Source organism: Dermacentor variabilis, chromosome 2 (genome assembly GCF_050947875.1).
Source record: "Dermacentor variabilis isolate Ectoservices chromosome 2, ASM5094787v1, whole genome shotgun sequence".
Lineage (NCBI taxonomy): Eukaryota > Metazoa > Arthropoda > Arachnida > Ixodida > Ixodidae > Dermacentor > Dermacentor variabilis.
Window position 1 is genome coordinate 23,077,137 of NC_134569.1, and position 21,416 is coordinate 23,098,552.

General features: G+C 38.7%; 1 protein-coding gene across 3 annotated transcripts in view; it reads left to right on the top strand.

The window, feature by feature from the left end:
* The window catches only part of LOC142571500 (uncharacterized), a 236,683-nt gene that overhangs the window by 212,155 nt on the left and 3,112 nt on the right, over nt 1–21,416 (top strand). The window contains exon 5 of one of the 3 annotated variants that reach the window (XM_075679912.1): nt 20,163–20,308. In XM_075679912.1, the coding sequence (XP_075536027.1) occupies nt 20,163–20,308 (146 nt within the window). Of the gene's footprint in view, nt 1–543; nt 1,071–5,952; nt 6,324–20,162; nt 20,309–21,416 lie in introns of those variants that run through there. The other 2 variants (XM_075679910.1, XM_075679905.1) reach the window with 2 other exon arrangements.

The window sequence follows — 21,416 nt, forward strand, 5'->3', positions numbered from 1 at the left end:
TGTTCTTGCCCTTTAAAATTCTGTTAAAAATAAAACTTTGACTTAAAGTTGATTATATATTTTGCATCATTATATTAAGGATAATGGAAAGTACCTTCTTTGTCTGCATTTTGATTCAGGAGAGAGAAAAACAGGCTCTGCTTACATTTCTTGCACGAAATTGTCTGAAGTATCAGCCTATGCCTCAAGTCTTATTTAAAACTAGTACATTGAAGGAAATGGTTCATTATTGGTACCTTTCTATTTTTCTGCCATTGTTCTTGAGGTATGCTTCACAAGTGCATTATTGAATTAAAGATAGGGTAACAAGAGCTGTGATTTAAGTAAGGTACCTTTAAGGTGTTCTACCTATACAAAGTCCTCAATTGAAGCATCAGGTCAGCCTTAATCACTGTTTTGATTAAGGTTGTTAGTAGGGAGATTGGCCTTCATGTGTGTCGAGCAATTGATCTAAATCTGTTGTATTATTTTTTTTTAAATTGTATGTTTTTATTGTGTCATGAAGTACAATAAAACACTGACAGAAGGGAAAAAAAATTTCAGAGCTTGGACTGTATGAAGAGGAGGAGGAAGAGGAAATCGACACGGACAATAGTGATGAAGAAGAGCCTCTTGAAGAACCTCTTGAAGAATTTGGCTTTGCTACAGCTACTGGGGGTGACTCTCCGTACCTTTCCCATCTGTCTCCCAGTCAGACACTGTCTGCATTGTCTGTGCCTGTCCACCAACAGCGGCAGCCACATGTGGGGCCTTCTCCAGAGGCTTCGTTTGAAACGGCTGACCCTTCCCATGAGTTTGGCTACGATCTGGAATCATCCATGCGCTCACCACTCAAGCGTATTGTTTGTCCTATTTGCTTGCATACCTTTGCCAACAAAGCGAACTTCAAGCGCCACCAGCTTCTGCACTGGCCGGTAAGACGGAAGTTCCCCTGCTTCCTCTGCCCCAAGCAGTTCAACTGGCCTGACGATGTCAAGCGGCATATTCGCAGTGTGCATCAACTCAATGTGGACCCAAAGGGACGCAAACAGCCACCGCCGAGCATGGCATTGTGACACCACATTTGAATGAAAAGCTGAGCAACACTTGTGCCGTCCAGTGCGACGTGCCACTAATGGCGTGTGTGCATATGTGTACTGCTTCACCTGCTGCAAGCTATGAGGGTTGTGTGTCTGGGCTGCGGTCCACATGTATTCCTGTGAGGCTGTTTCTGTTAGTGATAGACCACAGTGTGAGCTTATTGCATTGACAACACAGTGTTATGAAATAGCTGTGCTGGCATCCATGCTTGAGGTATACTTCGGCGTGTGAACATTTATTTTGCTGCTTTCAGCTGGATCCGAGTGTGATGGCAGAGTGTGTGCAGTTTTTTGTACCTTGGTGTGTACCTCTTCTGGTGCTTACTACACAAGTGTGGCATTGCCATGTTATTACCCAAGACTATGTAACTGCTCTTATGCACCTGAGCTACATGTATATGTTTAAGTTCTCCTGTTTACAGTCAACGAACAGTACACATGTTTGTTTTTCTTGCAGTAGTAGTTGCCGCTGAGGCATCTGGTGTACAAGAGGCGCTTACCAATATTCATGCATACTGTGATGCACCACTTGTGGAGAGCATGACTAAACATTAACACGTACATTTACATTTGAGCAGCATTCAAAATAACTTGTTCTATATGCAGATATTTTATTGGCCAGTGTGCAGAGGTAGCACTGTTGCTGCTTTAAGTAAGTTGCACTTTGTGCTATATGTGCAATCATCATATGCCTTCAAACAGAAAATTGTTGAAAATAAAAATAGTGTTTATACTAGCTACTGAGAATAAATGTCAGGCAGTTGTCTTAATTCGAAGAAAATATGTTCTAAAGGGGTCACTTTACTTAGCATAGTGAAATATACTGCATAAACTAAGAATAAAATCTACACATGTGGCAACAGTGCATGAAACAGTGTGATAATGTTTCTATTTATCATTTCATTGTCTTTTAAATTTTATGTTTTTTTAATCTTTGGTGATGTGGATGATACCAAAAAGAAGTGCTTCAGGTGTTCTAGGTTAAATTTTTTCATTGATGCAGACTTTAGTCTTGTGCTCATACCTAACACCATTTGAAGTTGACTGATGACTCTACTACTTGGAGTATATCCGCTTTGTTGCACTTTGTTGTATTTTATGGTATCAGTGTGAGCTGTGGACACTTTTAAGTACTTATTTTCTCTTCCTTTGGGCTATATGCTGGCTTAGCAATCTATGCTTGATGCTTTTGAGTTCTGGAAGTCAAAATTTGTGCAACGTGAGGTTAAGCACAAGAGAGCATGTAGGACAACAGAACAGGACGAAGACTAAGAATACAGTAGAATTCTGTTGTCCTATGTGCTCTCTTCCACTTTGCCTCATGTTAAGCAGTACCATATAGCCCACCAGTCTGTTCTTTTCAAAATTGTTATTTCTTTGCGTAATTTTTTTCGCTTTTTGACATGTGTAATGGGTTGTAGCTTGGTTCTATTTTGGATACTTCTGCCCCTTGTCCTGTGCATTATCTTTCCCAAGACAGATTGAATTATATTTAGCATAGCTTAATATTGGGACTCAATCTTTTTATGAAATTGGACAAGGCCATTTTTGTGATAGTCAGTCAATGTTATTTGCGCTGCCTGTTGCATTTTTTCTGTAATAATTTTTTTAAAGCCCTAGACACTCATGCTGTAGCAATTATTTACTGCACCTGATCTGGAAGGTGTAGAATCTCTTGAGCCTTCTTTTATGGTAGCCAGCATCATCCATGTGTTATTGTGTAAATCTAGACCCATTTTTTGAAAACGATCTCAGGGCTGCCATGCTTGAGCAGGAACTTTTTTTCTGTGGTTAAAAGCCTAATAAGAAATTTCACAACCTTGGTGAAGTGCAGGAAAATTTACGTTTATGTTCTTTTGTAACATTGACCAGTGTTTTAAAGCCAGCACAAAAGCACACTGCTTCACAAGCACGTGGCTCAAAATGGGCAACCCTTTTGAATGAAGCATGAAGGTGCTACATATTCAGTAGAATTTGCAATGTGCAAGTTGTGGTCGTAGTACTCTCCTGGTGAGGCTAGTGATACTAACATGATTCACATTCAAGAAAAATGCAGAGAGCGTTTTGCCATTCCTGCAATGCACATCATACACTGTGCTTTATAGTGTTCATAATCTTCAATGCAGGGCGCCTCTGCCACAAATCAATAATGTGCTGGCCGGCGAAAAAACGGGGACGCCATGACGAAACACTGCAAGTTTCTATCCTCCCGTGGCCAGTGTATCATTGCTTCATAATATACTTATACACGCTGCGTTCAGAGAAAAGAGATTGAAAAGTATAAAGAGGATGCACGTTTCTGGAATGGCAAAATGCTCTCCACTTTTTTATTTCAGTGTGCCACATGTTAGTGGCACAGCTCTACTTGGAGAGTACTCTGACTGCAGCTTGCACTTCTTAAGTTACACTGAATGTGGCAGTACCTACACCTCACAGGCTTCTGCAGTATTCCCTTTTGCTAATGAAAGTTTGTAATGTCTGCTCTATGACTCCCATATCTTGGTTTATTTTATTGCACTAGGGATGGTTATAGGGTCATGGATCATTTATAAACGAAGTTTATAGCTAGAAGTGAAGGAGAGAAAATGTAAACTTAGTGCACTGGTCAGTTCAGGTCTACAAGTTTCGTTCACATTAAATGAAGGCTAAGTGGTCAAAACATTTCTGCACCCACTGTGGTGGCATTCATTGTCTATTTGTAGTTTTGGGGCATTCAAGTATCCATTTAAATGCATTAGGCTACATGGCATGGGGACGTCTGTTACTTGGAGAACAACCAGAGTCTTCAGCACTCATAAAATGCACCATTAAGTAATGAAGGCCTAAAACTGCCTGATCTTGAGCTATAAAAGCTTGAGCTTGTATTAAGGTTCTATTTTAGTGCTTTATTTTGTTGTATTTTTAAATGTTATCTCATTTTTTCATTATTTCATTTTAAAATGCTGCCTGGTTGCATTATGTGTTGTTGGAACAGGAAGTCTCAAATGTTGATGCTGCCAGGTAAAAGTGCCATTTACATCTGCCAAGTTTAATTGTTTTACTCCTAATATGTTGCATCTATAAAGCAGTAATCCTCAAGTTGCCTTCAAGTGAACTAGTACATTGCTGGAATTTTCTGCAAGTTTCAATAATTAAGGCAGAAGTTTGTATTTTTAAAGATTGTCTAGTTCAGGCATGCACAATGTAGAGCCAGAACATTTAGGTTTTCAGTTTTAGGGGCATTCCAGTATCATATGATCATTTTGTCATCTAACATCATATTATTTGGAACTTTAGCATTCAACCCATTCGTTGTGACAGCATCTTTGGCTGGGTTTGCTACCCTTTTAAATTGCTCTTTGTTAGTAATGTTCATTTTGAGCAGAAGTCATTTATGGTGGCGGTAAAGTTCATTTGTGTTTGCCAAGCTATGTGTCAATTTGTTTCCTCTTCCTCTCCCCACTAGTTCTGGCACAAATATATGATGCTGGCTTCTCTGGGGGAGAGAGGCAAATTTTAACATCAAATGAGGAAAATTTATCTGTCACATTCCATAGTGATTAAAAACTCTACTTTAATTGGCAGAAAATTATGGTATGCTATTTTTGGGATGACGATATTTAACTACATACACTCTTCTTGGTTTTTATGACAGCAGTATCTCCACTCCAAAATATCCCCATTTTTTGTTGCTTACGAGAAATGTTTTTTCATTTTCCCATTTGTGCACTGTAACTGTCGCATTGCTGTCGTGCATAACAGCAGTAACTGCCATCCCTTTTTTTTTTGTGTGTGTGGTTGACAGTTTGCAGCACTTCGCTTCTTGCTTTCTTGCTGTGATGCTCACTTCTCTTCCTCTGACTTCTGTTTGCATGTACTGATAATACATTTGCTATTTGGAATTTTCATTTTATCATAATTGTTATTCTTCATAGTTGATTTGTTTACATTTGTAGATGCGCTTTACGCATAGTCTAGCTGAGTTGGCAATTGAAAGCTGGAGTATATTTTGTTGCGAAGGAATAAAGGTTTATTTAAAGTTTGAAAACATAAAGTGAGTCTGTGCTTTTCATCTTTTCTAACACCAAATTAAATGGCTTGAATGTTTGCTGCTGAAACAGGATTACATTTGTGTAACTGACTAGAAAATCAGATCAGAGTATTTTCAGTGTGAAGTAAATCTTAACTGTAACAAATGTCCTTCCTTACATTGTGAAATGCAGCTCTCCACTTTGTTTAAAAGCCTTCATATTAACATACCATTGAGATACAAATATTTGTAAATCTGGAAAACTGAAAATATTTGAGAAATCTTTTTTTTTAATTGTGGGCGCAGTGAGCATTCATGTTGTTTGTGAACATGAGTCTTTAGCTTCCTTTGGCACTTGCATTTTCAGATGGTGCTTTTGAAGTGTCAATATCAAATGTCTAAAAACTTGCTTCAGTTGATAAACTGTGCTGTTGCGTTTGTGTGTGACTTCTTATTTTTTATTTTATTACAGTGATTTCATTCCTGCTTTAGCTTTTTGAGCACCTTAAATTTAGGAGTACCACTTTACAGATGTTCTTTTTCTGTTTTTATTTCTTTTCTTTTTTGTGCTGCAATGGTGTAAATACTTGAGTAGTGTGCTCTTCTCATAAGTTTTTATAGTTATGTTATGGCTGTTTGTGTAGACACCAAAATGCTAACTTCAACCTTGCAATATTCTCTCTTATTGATTTCTTTTAAGCTCTGCTTCTAAACATGTGTATCCAAAAGACACTATAATGTTAAACGTGAGGCAATCACTGGGCAAAACTATATCCCTTTTATCGTGTACGTAATGCCCATACTGATGTTTCGAGGTATGAGTTTTGCATGTGACCACAGCACATCCACTTTCTTTTGTTCCAGGTATTACAGTCACGTCAGTCGACACCAATGCCCATGAAAGAACCAGTGCAGTGCAGCTTCTTGCAAAGTCATTGCTATGGCAGCCGGTTCCATCACGAGAGAAAGAAGAAGTACGGTTTCCCTGTGACATCTGCCACAAAGACTTTTCGACAGCTTACACTATGCGACGGCACCGTGTCATTCACAACCCAAATTTTCTAAAGCACCAGTGTGACTTCTGTCCTCGAAGGTTCAACTGGATCGACAACCTGCGCTCTCACATGCAAGGTGTGCATGGTGTTGTCTTGCAGCAAGGCCAGAGGGGCCGGCCGAGATGTCGTAACCGTGGCAGCCCTGATCATCACACATCGAGTTGAATGGAAGGCTTTGCTTGGATTTTTTATGCTTGTCTCCAGTGCGGGTGCTATATGAGCAATGTAGTAGTAAGTTCTAAATGTGTACCTTTTATTTTTGTTTTTTTACTTCGTTGGGGTTAGAAGCCATGAGCGAGAGCGAGGCATCGTTACAGTTGTGTTTGTAGCACAAACATTTTCATTTGTCCACATTAAGGATGCACATAATGTTCTGAATTTGTGTAATGCCTGATGTTGAGAATTGGACATTTGCTGCCCTTAGTCACATGCAGAATAATGCAGGTGGAGGAAGAGATCTCAACACATGGCTGCTGAGAATGAAGTGACCAACGTTTTATGAAGTACTTCATAATTGTTTATAGCCTGCACCTCATGTTTCAGTCAACTTTGTTGACGTATACCAGTGTAGCTTTAAGTCCTGGATACACATGAGCTTTTTTCTGCTTGTCAGTTTGTTTATGAGATTAGCACATGTCTATTGATGCCAAAGTGCTGACCTGTGAAGGACAAATAGTATATTACAGGCACCATTCTTGCTTCTTTTTGAAAACATTTTATTTTTCAGTTCCTTTCCTGAAGTATAGGATATTTAGTTCCTGCAGCTCTCCTTATTTCAGTTGTTTAATCACATGAACTTCTGGTAATGTTGCAGATTAATTGCTTGAACGATTTAGTAAATTTGTCTGCTAATATGTTGCATGTTTGGAACATACACTTTGCCATAGTGCCCATAGTAACACAGATCTGCAGCTACTGAAAACTTGTGCAGCCTGTGCTGTACTTACTTTTGCCAGCGATACCGAGACAGGTTACCTATTCTTTAGCCGTAAAAGTTGTAATGTAGATGTGCACTAAGAATTGAGTTATATAAAGTTAGTATGAGTGTAATTATCACTGTATGATAAATCTGCAAAAAGTCTCATTGTCCACGCTACTTTGTTGTGCAAGCATGTACACACATCCTAAGGCTTTGCCTCCCTTGAGAACACAGTCATGAGGCCTTGGAGCAGTTTTTCATTGGTGTACTGGATATGGAACAGGGAACGTATTGCAGAAAGTGTTTTCTGCTAGTTCACTATAAGAGCAGAGCTACAGAAGTTTATCTCTTCAACCTCCTCTGTAAAACCAGCCAGAGAATGACTTTGGCTTTGTCCCAGGGCTGTATAGTCCTTTCTGAATGGCGTATTGAGGTTTGCAGCAGTTGTTTCATTCTTTGTGCTATAAAGAAATGAAGCCACTAAGAGCTGATTTCAGATTGCATTATGTCACAGCCATGAAACTCTTAATGCTTGAGATCTCTGGAAAGTAAGGATGAAAATTCACTTCTTTCTTTAAAGTTTTGGAGCACCGTGGGTGCAGTAGAACACTGATAAGACATGCTGGATGGAGTTGGCTGTTATTGTGCCGTTATTGTGCAAGTAGAAACTTCATTTCTTCCGATCAGGATGGTACTTATTCTTTATTCATGTCCACCTGACCATAGAGTTTCCTACAATATACTGGAGGGAACTCCGGCACTGCAGTCGTTTACCCACCGAGGGAATGATGGGAAGTACATAGATTTGTCTGATCTTCGTGCTTGTGGATTCAGACGTTCTTGTGGCTTTGTTTATTACGCTTTATATGCCTTCATTGTCGTAAATTTCAGAGCAATCTATGTTTTTCGAAGTGCGGAAGCTACTGCGAACACGCACAATCACTACTAATTGCAAGCGATTCAGCTTGTCGAGGTGGCCAAATCGAAATGCGCCAAGCATCTCAAGGCACTGGCTTACCCGCGATAAATTCATAAGGGCGCTTTATGTCGTTTGTCGATGCATGCATTCGCGGCATAATGGTTTCAATATCGGGCCTCTGGGCTACAGATCCTGTGCTAGAATCCTGCCGTCGAACAATTTTAATAATATTTACTTAATTATTTATTATGCAGCACATTGTTGAAAATGACAAGTTTACAAAGTCACAAAGCCGTTTGAAGCCAGAATGACGAAGCTTAGGCAAATCTATATGCTACCCATAATTCCCATGCTTGTACAACCACTCCCATTGCAATCCCCATAGACACTAGCGCCAGAGTTCTCTCTAGTAATTGTATGAAACTCTATGCACCTTACCACTGGCCATGTTTATTTATGGTTCCCTCATATAAATTTTCTTGTGCTCTTTTGTTACTGCGCTCTTCAAGGTGTGGTTTCTGCATTAAGCTCCATAACTTGTTGAGTTTCCATGCAGGCAATATATATTTGAATGTTGGATTTTTGGCCATTACGTTGCACTTGAAGCACTGACCAATGCTCCTCTCAGTATGCAAAGCACTTTTGTTTATCCTTTCTGCGAAATGTTAGAGCTTGGGGAACCATCAGCTCCTCCTTTTGGCATCATGTTGTGGCAAAAGAGTTCCTGCTACAAGATTAGCATCATTGCTTTTCATTTTATCTGTGCTGTGAGACATATTCTAGTGTATTTCTGGTCACCATGTCTGTCTTCATACGATGTACAGGACTTGCCCATTGTGGTCAGTTTGTACCAATTTTATTTTTCGTGTGTGTTCAGAGCCTTTAATAAGTTTCATTGCTTGTTTCATAAAGAATTTAATAATTAATACAGAGTTAGTCTGCATATAATTTATATTTTTGAACACAGATCTTTGTTACTTGCTTTCATTTTTTTCTTTTCTGTTTGCCACATTCCTCTTCAGTTACACAGGCCACAGAGATGCCTGCAAGTAAGAGAAGTGAGAATGTACTCACTGTGGAAAGGCATGCATAGATGAAATAATTTTTTCTAATTGCATTTATTTCGTCAATAAGCTTACAAAGTTCTGAGAGACAGCATGCAACTTTTAAGAACATGGATCTGCATTCAGTTATCGCTATAATGTGAGTACATTTAATTAACTTTAAGTTTGTGAAACACGGCCATTTATCTTTTGGAAAGATTTTTCACTATTATCCATGATTACAATTTTAGAAAACATTTCAGTGCATTCAAATAAGTTGCATTGATTGCTTTACATGGAAGATTCCATAGGCACAAAAGATAACTACACATTGAGCTTGAATAATATTCCATTAGTTCTGATGCATCTTTCTGCAGTTGTTACAGTGTGGAAAGGGTGCTGCCCTTTTTAATCATCTTATGTTCATTATAGTTTATGTCAAAACTTAAGTTCATGGCAGACATGTATAATTAATGATTAGTAGAGAGTGCATAAATATTGTACCCCAACAGGGGCATCAAACGATGTCTTCAACTTGTGTAGCAACATTGGTGATTAATGTGTTATGTTTTTACGACATACATCTTGGAAATATTCACATTGACAACCATATTAAGAGTTAAGTAATACTGTTAGCATCTCATTATAATGTGAATTAGTAATATCGCAAGGCAGGTATTGCTTCATTTATATTGATGTGAAGTTGTCAAATGGCTCATTGAGCAAAAAAGCCGGCGTCTGTAGCAGTGAAATGGCACCTAAATTCCCACTGGCTGCGACGCCACGTCACGAGCGTGCCTTGACGAAGTTCCCATTGGCTGCAACGCCATGGCACCAGTGTACCTCGACTGAGCAGAGCAGGCAAAAGGGAAGACCTGCTGCTGTAGTAGCGTGCTAGGTGTTGCGTCATCCTCGCTGTCACTCAAAATCCTGTGTTCTAACTTCGCCTCCGTATGGCCAAATCAAAACACACCAAGCGTCTCAACACTCTCGCTTGCCCGCGAGGAGTTCATAACTCGAAGGACCACCCAGTGGCATTTAATTGGATATTAATTAATGCTTTCGCATTCACAACTCACAAGAAGTGCTTAGATGTCCTCGTATTTTTTTCCCCATATGTTGGCACAACTCATGGTCTTGAATACTTTGAATATTCATAATTTGTCCTGGCATACTGCTTTTTGTGAGCCGATGGAATTTTATTCTCTGTTATGATGCTCTGGATTCTCAACTGTGGTATAGCAGTCACATCACCTCCGATTTCTCTTGAAACTTAACCCTTTCTCTACCACTGACATGCATAGCCATTGCTGGAATTTGTACCGATATAGCCAGCGATGGGGAGCATAGTTGTCAGTCATGAGGCCACGTTTCTTCAAATGTCTGAGAAATTGGGCACATATTTTGGTCATTTTCTGCTCTATGAAAAGGGTTAACATGCATTTTTTGTGCACCTGAACGTAAATAGTATTGAATTTATTAAATTATTTGCAACTTTGTCACAAGTGGGTAGCTCAAGATTCAGCAGTAGTTTTCTCAACAGACACCTAAAAGAAGTGAAATTTTTATGTTAAGCAAAGATAGATAAAGCAGTTGTTTATCTTAGCAACATGATCTTGTGCCTTCTTTATTTTATAATTGAGAGATTCGAAAGCCCTGTGGAAAGTGAAGTTTGTTAGTGATTAAACATTTTTGCTTGTCCATAGCACATCAATGCACAGTAGCACTTCTTTCATCATGAATTCGTTGATTGTCAGTATGTTTTCATTGCCATCTTGTGAAGGCGTAGACTGTCTGTGATAAGAGAACAAGGCTCCATTCCTGCATTTTTCTTTGTGTACAATATTATAATATGTAATAATTTTCTTTTTTTCTAGTTTGCTCTGTGAACCTTTATGCATAATGCCTTAGATTTATTACATCAGAACTGAGTCTCATGTTGTCACATGCTGTAACTTTTGTATGCTGTCTTAATAAAAACAAAACAATAAATATTGCAGAAGTAGTAGTACTCATTTGTCCTTGTGAGTCACTTATTGGGCAAAGATTTAATGTCATATACCTTGGCCAAATTGTTTTGAGGCCTCCTGAACCAAGTCAGATGGCATACATTCAACTCCTTTTACTAAGGAGGATTTATTTTGCGGCTGTGAGGACCATGTTTCTTTTTGCATGACCATTTGATCTTCAGGAAGGCACATTACACAGTTGACAGTCGCACTTGTGAGGGTTTGCGCGGAATCAGTACAGCATTGCCAACATCACATCACACGACGCACAGAAATAATTGTGTGTGCTAACCTTGGTTCATGGCTAGCACACAGTTCATGGCTGTAGTGACATGGTTATTGTGGACATATGCGTGGAAAGTCTTTGCATGACTTTCTTTAGTGTGCCTTTATGAGCATAAATGAAAACCAAATTTATGATTTTTTTTTAGAACAGTGGTCATGGGAAAGCTTTTGCTTGCTTTTTCCAAATTATTGTATCTTGTTAAGTGGTGTGCTTGCTTTATAAACAAGCCGGATGTTTCTTTCTACAGTAGGATGGCTGCAATGCATGCTTGTACGACTTTTTACACTACTATGGTGAGAACAAGAACTTTCCAGTGCTTCTGTCTCCCTTACATAGCATGCTCTGTATGACTTCAAAGCCCCAAGTTCCTACCTCTGCAGTTTACTGTTTCTGCTGAGGCACTGGACATACGGGCGACATTACTATTATGCAAGCCTTTCAGAATACTTTGCCATAGCTTGTCAATAAAATATTTGTCATGCAAATGCACCTTTTGTTTCGTGCGCTTGTCAGCCAAAAACTTTGTTTTTACACATTCTAGTTTCCTGTACATGTTATCTTCAGTTAACAAACTTTTTATAGTCTTTTGGTGCACTCTGTATTTTGTGCTTATTTCACCATCTTCAGGTCTGTGCACTTTTTAATCTGCTTTCCTTATACTTCAGCCTACCACTGATGCTTTTATTTGATTTATTGTTATGGTGGGCTTTCGTTCTACTTTGCACTTTCTTTTTTATTTTAAGGTACTGCCATGTGGTGGCACTTAAAGTTATGTCTATATTATCATTCCTGTCCTTCATGCATGTTAAAACAATTTGTTGGATTGACTGATTTACTAGTTTGCTAATTAACGATACAGGCACTGTTACTATTGAGTTGCATGATCGTAACAATGTTTGCTTCCCGGTCTTATTATGAATAAGTCATTTTGATTGACCTTCTTTAGTATATTTGCCTCTGTATGCTTACCACACTGATTGTTACATTATAGTTACATTGCGTGCATGTATCTTGATTATCAGTAGTAGGTTATATTAATTACTGAGTGTTGCAGTGGTTCTACAATATGCACATGACACAAAAACATTCAATGGCAGTGCATGGGCAGGTTTTAGACAAGCTCTTCTTTTGTAATAAAGCTTTTCCAGCATGCAAAGTATCTTGTACAAAGGTGTGTATTTTTGCAATTCTGTATTGCATGAATTTTGAGAAATCGACATCTTAAGGTCTCCGCATGACCATAAAGTGCGCGTCATGATGTGGATTTGTTTGCGATTGCACGAGAAGCTGATAAATGCCTGTTGATGTATATTTTTATTTTTCTTCTTTATTTTATTTTTATTTGCACTGAGGTGAATGCAAATTTTTTTAACCTGAGAAAAACTCGGTGTTTAAGCAAATTAAAGTGTATTATCACATGCATAGCAGTTGTGGCTGTGCTGCTGCTTAATTTTCACATATATAATGTTTTATTCATAAATTGGAACCTTTTAACGGCCATTTATGTAATCAGAATAGGTCATTTTCCGTTCCTTGTAGTCTTCATGTTGAAGATATTAAAATGGTATAAGCTCCTATAAAGTTCTGCCTAATATGTTGCATGTCATATATTTTGTGTAAAATTTAGTGCCTTTTGTTTTTTTTTTTGCAGTAACAACAAAATTGACTCGAGATGCAGTGGAGCCATTTCATTAAGCAACTTACCCTCTTTGCATTAGAAAAAGATTATGATATTGTTTGTTATGAATAAATAACAATGGTAGAACAGGAAATGTCACTGAAGCCCATGTTTCGACGAGTCCCCTTATCGAAACATTGGCTGCAGTGACATTCCTTGTTCGACAATTGTTAGTCACCAAAAGCCTCCATCTTCCTGTGGGCTTCTGTCTTATTTGTTATATTGTGTTTCAAGAATTGAGAAAGAGCTGTCGGTGTTTGTGTACAGCAACAATTCAGCGTAGATTTCTGCTTGATGCTTTCTATATTGCAGCATTTGAGAGATTGGAAAACCAAGCAGGGCACAAGTGTGTTTTCAAGAGCACAAACAAAATAATGTCTTTTTATTCACCCCTCTAGGTTCCTCTCACCCTGTACTGCTTCAACAACTCTCTGGCAAGGAACCTCTTCCTAGCAGTGGCAGCAGCAACAGCAGCAGCAGCACCACTACCAAAGCAGGAGGATGCCCACTGTTCACTTGTGAACTCTGTGGCCAGTCTATGACACATGCTTACAGCATGCAGCGACATCGACGCCAGCACTTGACCCAGCCCAAGTCTTTTGCTTGCGATGTGTGTGGTCGTAGGTACAACCGTCGAGACAATATGCTTGTACATTGCCGGACTCATTATTCATGACAAGGAGGAATGGTGTGCAAGGTTTGATAGTGGATGATTTTTTCGCAACTAATAAAGTGTTATTACAGTACTGAAATGTTTAAAACTGTTGATCTCCATGCTTTCTTTATGTGTTTTATTGAGAATAAGCTGCAGCACTGTGACATCCCTACACCTGAAGACCATAGAAACCAAAGAGTATTGAAATTTGTGAGCCTGAATGGATCCTTTGCACAAGCTTGTTGAAGAGAATCAATGGCACTTGCGGATTTTAATGATCATGCAGAAGACCCAGGGAGACTTGTAGATTTCAGTGGTCTCTGGTATCAGTGGACTTTGAAAATGTCTGGATGATAGATATAATTGTGGCTCTGATGTTTGGTGTTTAGTCCATTATTGAGTAGTGCTGAGCTACTAGATTCTACACTATGCACGCTTCTGAGAGTGCAAGTCAGTAATCCTTGTGGATTCTGAGTAAATGAGATGTGAAGGCGATCAGTAAAAATATAAATAGCTGAACTTTCCTTTGGCAGGTTTGGGGACTAGAATAAGAAAAAACTTATTTGTTAATGAGGTGTGCAGGCCGTGGAGTCAGAAAATTGATTAATAAATATTTGTGATCTGCATTATTTGCATGAACGGTGCTTTAGCTGTTAAACATCTTTTTATTAGTACATGTCAGATGCTATGCTTCAAGGGCAATATTGTAGCGGCTTGATACCTACTTAATCCAAAGGGTGCATCCTCACCGGCGATTGACAGAGGTCACATGATTGACCATGACTGTCGACCAGGGAGCACCTCATGGTGACATGTTCACAGTGAGGCCAATGCGACCTGCCAGTCACCAGATTGAACTGTCTCGTGATTGGTGCCATTGATGTCGGCTCACATTGCCATTGCTGCGTAAAATAAGCGTCAGAACATACAGACATCCTGCATCACTAATTGGTTCAGCAGCCTTGTGTCTGCAGTCGCATAAATGAAAAATGAAGCAGCAAGCAACTGACCTAAAACAGTCACTTTTCGACATATGCAGCCACCTTGTGACCAACTTGGTCGCTTGACCTCTGCGAGTCACAGGTGTGAATGGGCCTTGAATGCCCTGGTCAACCCTTACCATCCCATCTTTCATTTTAAAATATATTTTCACTGTCAAGAAAGATGAATTTATAGCATCCTTATTCCTTTGTTAGGCTGCCATAAAGTGCACAATTGTATGCAGCAGGAAAGTGTTATTTTCACAGAGTGAACACTTTTTTTTTTTGTTCAAAGCTTTTTATGCATCATATATTGAAACTTTTGTATACAGTTCTTTGTGCCATGCATACTTATCCATGTTGCAGAACAATTGTATGGCCTAATATATAATTATGGCAAAAAATTGCCTTATGGTTATGTCAGATTACAGTTGTGTAATACCAATTTATGCACTTTTGGTAAATTCTGACATACAGAAGGCTCTCTGCTAAAGTATATTACAGTTCAACTGGTTTGACAAGTTTAGCCTATGGTGTGAAGCTTGTAGGTATTCTGCTTGGACTAGCTCTTTTGCTCCAACAGCAGGCATGAGTGTCCAAGCATGTACACACGACAAATCCTACTGCCCTTGTCAGCCACAGGCTTGCTAAGGTGATAAAGTGCACAAAACTAAGTGGTAGCAAGACAGAACACGACCACTAATTGAATTTTCTCAAGACACAAACTGGCTTCTGAAAAAGTTATATAATTTTAATTGGAAATTGGTAATATTTAAAAAAAATTTGTTGTTGGAAGGGTGGGAAAAAGGAAAGTAAGCAAGAATAGACCTGGGGTATAAAATTGTCGTGTTTGCTTCTCTTACCTCACATCATGGATGTGTTGGTTCGTTTTTCTAATGGTCACCGATTCTGGTGGCTGCTGCTATTGCGTCTAGCTGCCTTGTCTATTGCCCTCAATTGGTGCATAGGAAGCCAGAAATTAGTCTAGGCAAAGATATATTGGTGCACTTCATGGCATAAAAATAGCCACAGAATTGCACCTTCTCCCACAACCTAGCCATCACAAATATATAAAAAAAGCTTGGGGTTTGTAAATTAATACAGTGTTTATGTTGTTAACACCCTTGGCACCAATTGGCTAGCCTTTAGATTAGCCTCATTTATGTGAGAAATACTGAAGCACTCATTGACAGAAGTGTGCCCTGCTTCTCTGCATGTTTTTGGAATAACATGCTTTTAAACCTGATTGTGGCTCCCAGATGTTCAATTTAAGGTTGTAATGGTAATTTATTATTGTATTGTCTTGCTTTCTAATTGGGCCACATGCTGAAAGTAAATGCAAAGAGTAAAAACTGAGCCGCATTGTTCATGCTGCAAGGTTAATGCTATTTCGTTGAGAAATAAGTTCTTATGGCTCTTTCTTATGAATTTACAAATGCATGTGTTCCTTTCATTGTGTAAATTGTTTAGCCTTTGCTGAAGGTTTGCTAATTAGACAAATCTACACTCACTTCTGGTTAACATGTATTTCAAATTCTATGTGTATGTTAAGAGGTTGAGTAGGTGGGTTGTGACATGAAATCTTATATGCAATAAAATTTTAAGGATTATATTATAAAGAGGTGGGGAAGAAGGGGGGTCACTTTGTGTAAAATTTCTGGTGCTCGAATAGTGGTCTGAAGCTATGTCGTATTGACACTTGCCACTATTCAAGGGGTTGGGCTTCTAGTAGTTGTGCAAATGCGTTTGTTCTTGCATTTGTGGTTAAAGGTTACTACATGCATCAAGTTTGTAAATGGACACACGCAAAAATAGACTGTCAGTTCATATCGAAAAATAGTTTTTAAAAGCTTTATTTGCATAAACTTCATGGTAAGAAGTTGATTACTAGAAGAGAAAATTGCATGCCAAACTTTTTACTGGTTGAATTTCATGGCAAAATTCCAGCACTGGTACACTGACATGACATGATGGATTTCAATATATGTTCTCGTATTTAGGCCATTGTGGCACAGCAAATGTTATTGAAACTTGCTATGTTCAGTGTCTGGCTCCTTTAGCTAGGATACAATGTAGTTTGCCTTTACTGATAAATAAAAATTAGCCAGGCCGAATTAGGCACTGCCAAAGTGCATAACGAGCTGGTGTGGGAACTTAAAAGGAGTGGTGCCACCTGTGTTTTATTTCTGCATGTTTTCTGGAAAAGTGGCTTTCTTTGGTATTGTAGTAGCACAATTTAGTTGGAGTGTGTTTTTCTCTTTAGTGTCCTTTTAAATAGTCATATTTCTTGGTCCAGGAATGTGCACTGTCAGCAATGATTGCTGTTGTGAATAAAAAAATTATATTGTATGTTTGTGTGAGGTGTACAAAACAAATTTTCAGAATATGGTTCTAGTGGCGTTCATCCTCTGTTACAAAATTCAGAATGTGAGCAAGAATGGGATTGAGGGGCTCAAATTTTTGTCAGCCATAACCACACGAAGTAACAGACAGTGAAGCTGGAGAAAGCATCGAGGAAATTAATTGCAATGTTTAATTAAAATGTAGAAATAACAGCATACAGTAAAATAAAAGTGGACGAAAAGATAACTTGCGACAGGTGGGGATTGAACCCATGTCTTCTGCATCATGTGTGTGGGGCTTTACCAATTTAGCTACTGGGGCACCATCATTCCGCCCACTTAATTTGGTGTTTGTGTATCTTTAAGAGATCAGCCTGTGAGTGTTAGGCAGCAGCATTGATGGTCAAGGCAGCAGGTGTGAATTGCCCTCTTACTGCAGGCAAGCCGAGGACAGGAAGAAGTTTCTGCCTTCAGTTTACATTTCACAGACTTGTGCACCTATCTTTGGGACCATTTTCCACTAGGTTAAATGCTGACATCTAGTTATATGGCTGTGGCTATCCTTATTGACCCAGTTCCACCATTTAGATGTAGAGACAATAGCCTGGGAGGGTTCATGCTATTGTTTGTTGATGATGTTAGCTCCTTGTACATTTTGATTCATGGCAAAAATACTGTGCAGCTGGAAAAAAGCATGCAAGTAACCACCTTCTTAATGTTACAGACCTCCTTAAGCTGGGGTCCTGGTACTTTCTATCCGGCAACCATCAATTCAAGTTAAACATGGTCCGACACATTTCACTGTTTAATATGCCAGGTAAATTACTATGTGACGGTGATTGATCAAATTTTTTGTTGGCTTGATTGATCAAGCTTCGAGAGGTTCCTAGTTCTCCAGTGAGTCTTGGTTCATAGTGAAGGCCCTGTGGTATCTTGTACACTGTTATCTTTGAATGATCACCTCAGGAATCAATATAAAGTGAAAAGTGGTCAGTGTCTATTTTTGAGTGTAATTGCAGTTGTTACTTCATATTCACAGATGCTACACCATAATTAATACTTGCAAATGCAGGCGCAATTTTGTGTAATACTGTTTGCATGTGAAGGGTGCATCTTCTCTTCTTTTCACACCTGAACTTAGATACACCAGTATGTATGAAATCTGTGTGAATACATCAGGTCTTGTTAAGAATGACTGTTCTGGAGTATATGTGTTCCCGAATATTTTACTCAACAGGCATATATTCACTTGTATATAGGAGTGCCTTCTTCAAGTGCTTCTGAAACCCATGCTGAGTTTTCTTTTCCATACACTGTCCACCTTCTCAGACGAATTTAGAAAGATTCATTCTGTATATGACATGCCTTGTTGGGAGCCTTCATGAAAGTGTTGTGCTTTTGCAAGGTTTTATTTTTCCCAGACTGGTGTACTTACTCAAAGGCTTTGTTATCATGGAAGTTCAAGTGCCTCTAATAATTTGGTAACTTCACACCAAGCTAGATTGTTTATGGGGTGGTTTTGCCATTGGCTATGCGCACATGTTCTTGAATTCACTTTATTTATATGAAACTATAATTATGACCAGTGTTAATAAGGTTACGTTTACATTTCTGTAAAAGGTTGACATGATCAGTAAAATCAAAAAGAAAAGCTGTATGTAATGAACTGCTTAATAAATAATCACTTGGCAAAAGTTCCAACTCTTATTCCAATATTTAATGCTGTCTCATGACTGCAGCGAACCTTGGAGCAAGTGAAGGTGGCCTGTTGCCTCTTTAATTTTTCTTATATGCTTCAAGGTTCAGTATTCATAGACTAGTAGATATTGCTGGCAACTAGTATCTCTACAAACCATGCAATGTTTTTTTTACACTACCCTCCCACTTTGCTGACATTTTGCTGCAGCCCTCAAGATTTTTTTACTGTTTTCATGCCCTTACTTTGTGCCTTTTGGTATGTAGCACTAAAACATCATATTTCGAAGATTGTTTACTGTGAGCAAAAAAAGAGGAATGAACATGCTTTATTTATGTCTTTACCATTTATGTCAGTCGATAAGGTAACTCTATTGAAGGTATAGATCTATAAAACTCAAGAAATGCTTTAGTCAAGGCATATTTTCACTCATCCTGAATATGTTGTTGTCATAGTGTTAATTTTGCTTATATAATGTAATGAAAGGCATGATGCAACATCTGCATCATCAGAGCAGAAGTAGGCTTTCCTTTAGTGTGATTTTATGTATCCATTTCTTCATTGCATTGTTTGGAAAGCTTTTTCCAGAGTACTTCGTTGAGCTATTTGTTAACTTTTCTTTTTCACACTTTTTGTTAGGAATTGTAAAGGTTGCTACGAGTTATTATTGATATAATTGTGGTAGTTTTACTTGTTTCTTTCTACTTGTCTGTTGGTGAAAGCAGCATTGTTGGTCAAAGAAGTGAGAAAACAGTGTGCTGGCTTGTTGTAACGCATGGGAAATTTCAATTTGAGATGCTTCATGAAGTGGAAGTAGAACAAAATACTAACACAATTTGCAAGGCTTTAGACATCCTGGAAAGGTTTCTGGATCCATAGAAAATGTGTTGTGATCTTCAAACTGTGCATGTCGTGAGCATTTCATTTGAAAATTGCATGTTTTTAAGTACAGTGTTGCTGATTGTTGCCATAGTATGTGCAGCTGCACACACCTGATTTGCATGTTATTCATGTAGGTGTCATGCATGCTTACTTTATGCTACCATTTGGGTACGAGGGTCTTTCTTTATAACAAGGTATTTGTTTTGGCACTTATCATGTGAGGCAATTAAAGTCTTCATTGCTCCTTTGTTGATTGCGCAATTTTCACTAGTTAACTGATAAGTTGACTAAAATTATTTGCAAGGTATGCCAGGGAAACATTAGCAAATGTAGTGTGCTGTAATCTGCTGGAAGCTTAACAGGGCTACAAAACTTAGTCCTACTTCCAAGGAAAATTGATTTCTTGCTGGCTAGTGAATGCAACCTGTGTGCAGGATTCTTTTTCAACATTTAAGAGCAGTTTCGATTTCAACAGCAAGCTTTTCACTGAGTGAGCTAAAGCCTGCTATGGGATCAGTGGAGTGTTGAGTTTGAGTGCATTGCATTGGTTTCATGTTACACAAAGAGCCATATCATTCTCCTCCATTTCTTTCTTGCCTCTGGTTTCAAGATGTTCGCTCACGGAGGAAGATGTATGGACTGAGGAAAGGCAATCACTGGTCTTGCCTTTTATGCAAGCTAGAGCTGCGGTCACGGAGCGCACTAAGGCGCCACGAGCTGATCCACGTGCCCTTTAGAGAGCGCTTCACCTGTCAAGTGAGCTTCAGTCTTTCTTGACTAACAAGTTGTCAGGACGATGAGTTTTGTAGAGTTTCAAACTAGTAGACAGAATATCTGCATGGCTGCAGCAGCAGCAGCAGCACCTTATTCTTATTAAAGATAACCCATTCCCCACTTGGAATTCTGAACTCATACAGGCCTTTTGTCCATTGAAAGAAATGTTCAAAATGGTGCCAAATTTATAAAAACAGCTGTTTCTTTTTATGATATGGTAAGAAATGTTTTCCCTCAATAAATTATTCCCTTTGCACATTGTAAAGCGGTGTTTTTTTTTTTTGAAAAACTAGAAATCACAAAGTAATATTACCTTCAGGTGAGCCTTTACATATGTGTTCTTGTTGATTGGTAGTATTGCAGTAGTCTGGAATTTTAAGTACACACTGCTCTATTTTTCATGATGAAACTACATTATGCCTTTTCTGATGAAGTTAAACACTTATGTTCTGTCTTCCTGCGGTTAGCTGTGATTTGTGGCAGCTTCCGTGCATGCTACTATCATATTAGCGAACATGCAGAGCACTTCCATTAAAGCGCCTGGTGTTATCTGTTATGTGTCCATGTAACTAGACACAAGCTGATCAGTTATTCTTTCCAGTAGCAATCTTTCAACAGCAGTTGAATGAATGATGGGCTCAGCTTATCACTTGTGTTGGTACTAGCCCGGTTGTAACGAGCAACCTGTTCATAGTCTACAGAAGGTCAAAGATCCACCTGTAGAGAAATACTGTGCAAACTTCTGATAGCCCGTACAGATTATACATATTGCTTACCTAAATGTCATTATTGGATTACAGACTTATCAGTTTTCATCCTAAACCTTGGATGCCAAAAATAATAGCTAGAATATACATACGGCTGAGTTAAGTAGAAAGGCAAGCCAGAGCACTGCATAAGAGTGGTTAATTATTAGCATATACAAATCATAGTTATGCCTAATTGATCTGATGAAAACAAGTGTATTGTGTAGAAAGCCAACTATGCAGATGTTAGCCTTATGGCATCTGTTAGTGTAGACTAGAAATCTCTGTGGGTGCAGCATCAAGTTCTCTCATGTGTCTAATGATTGATTAAATTAACGTTGAAT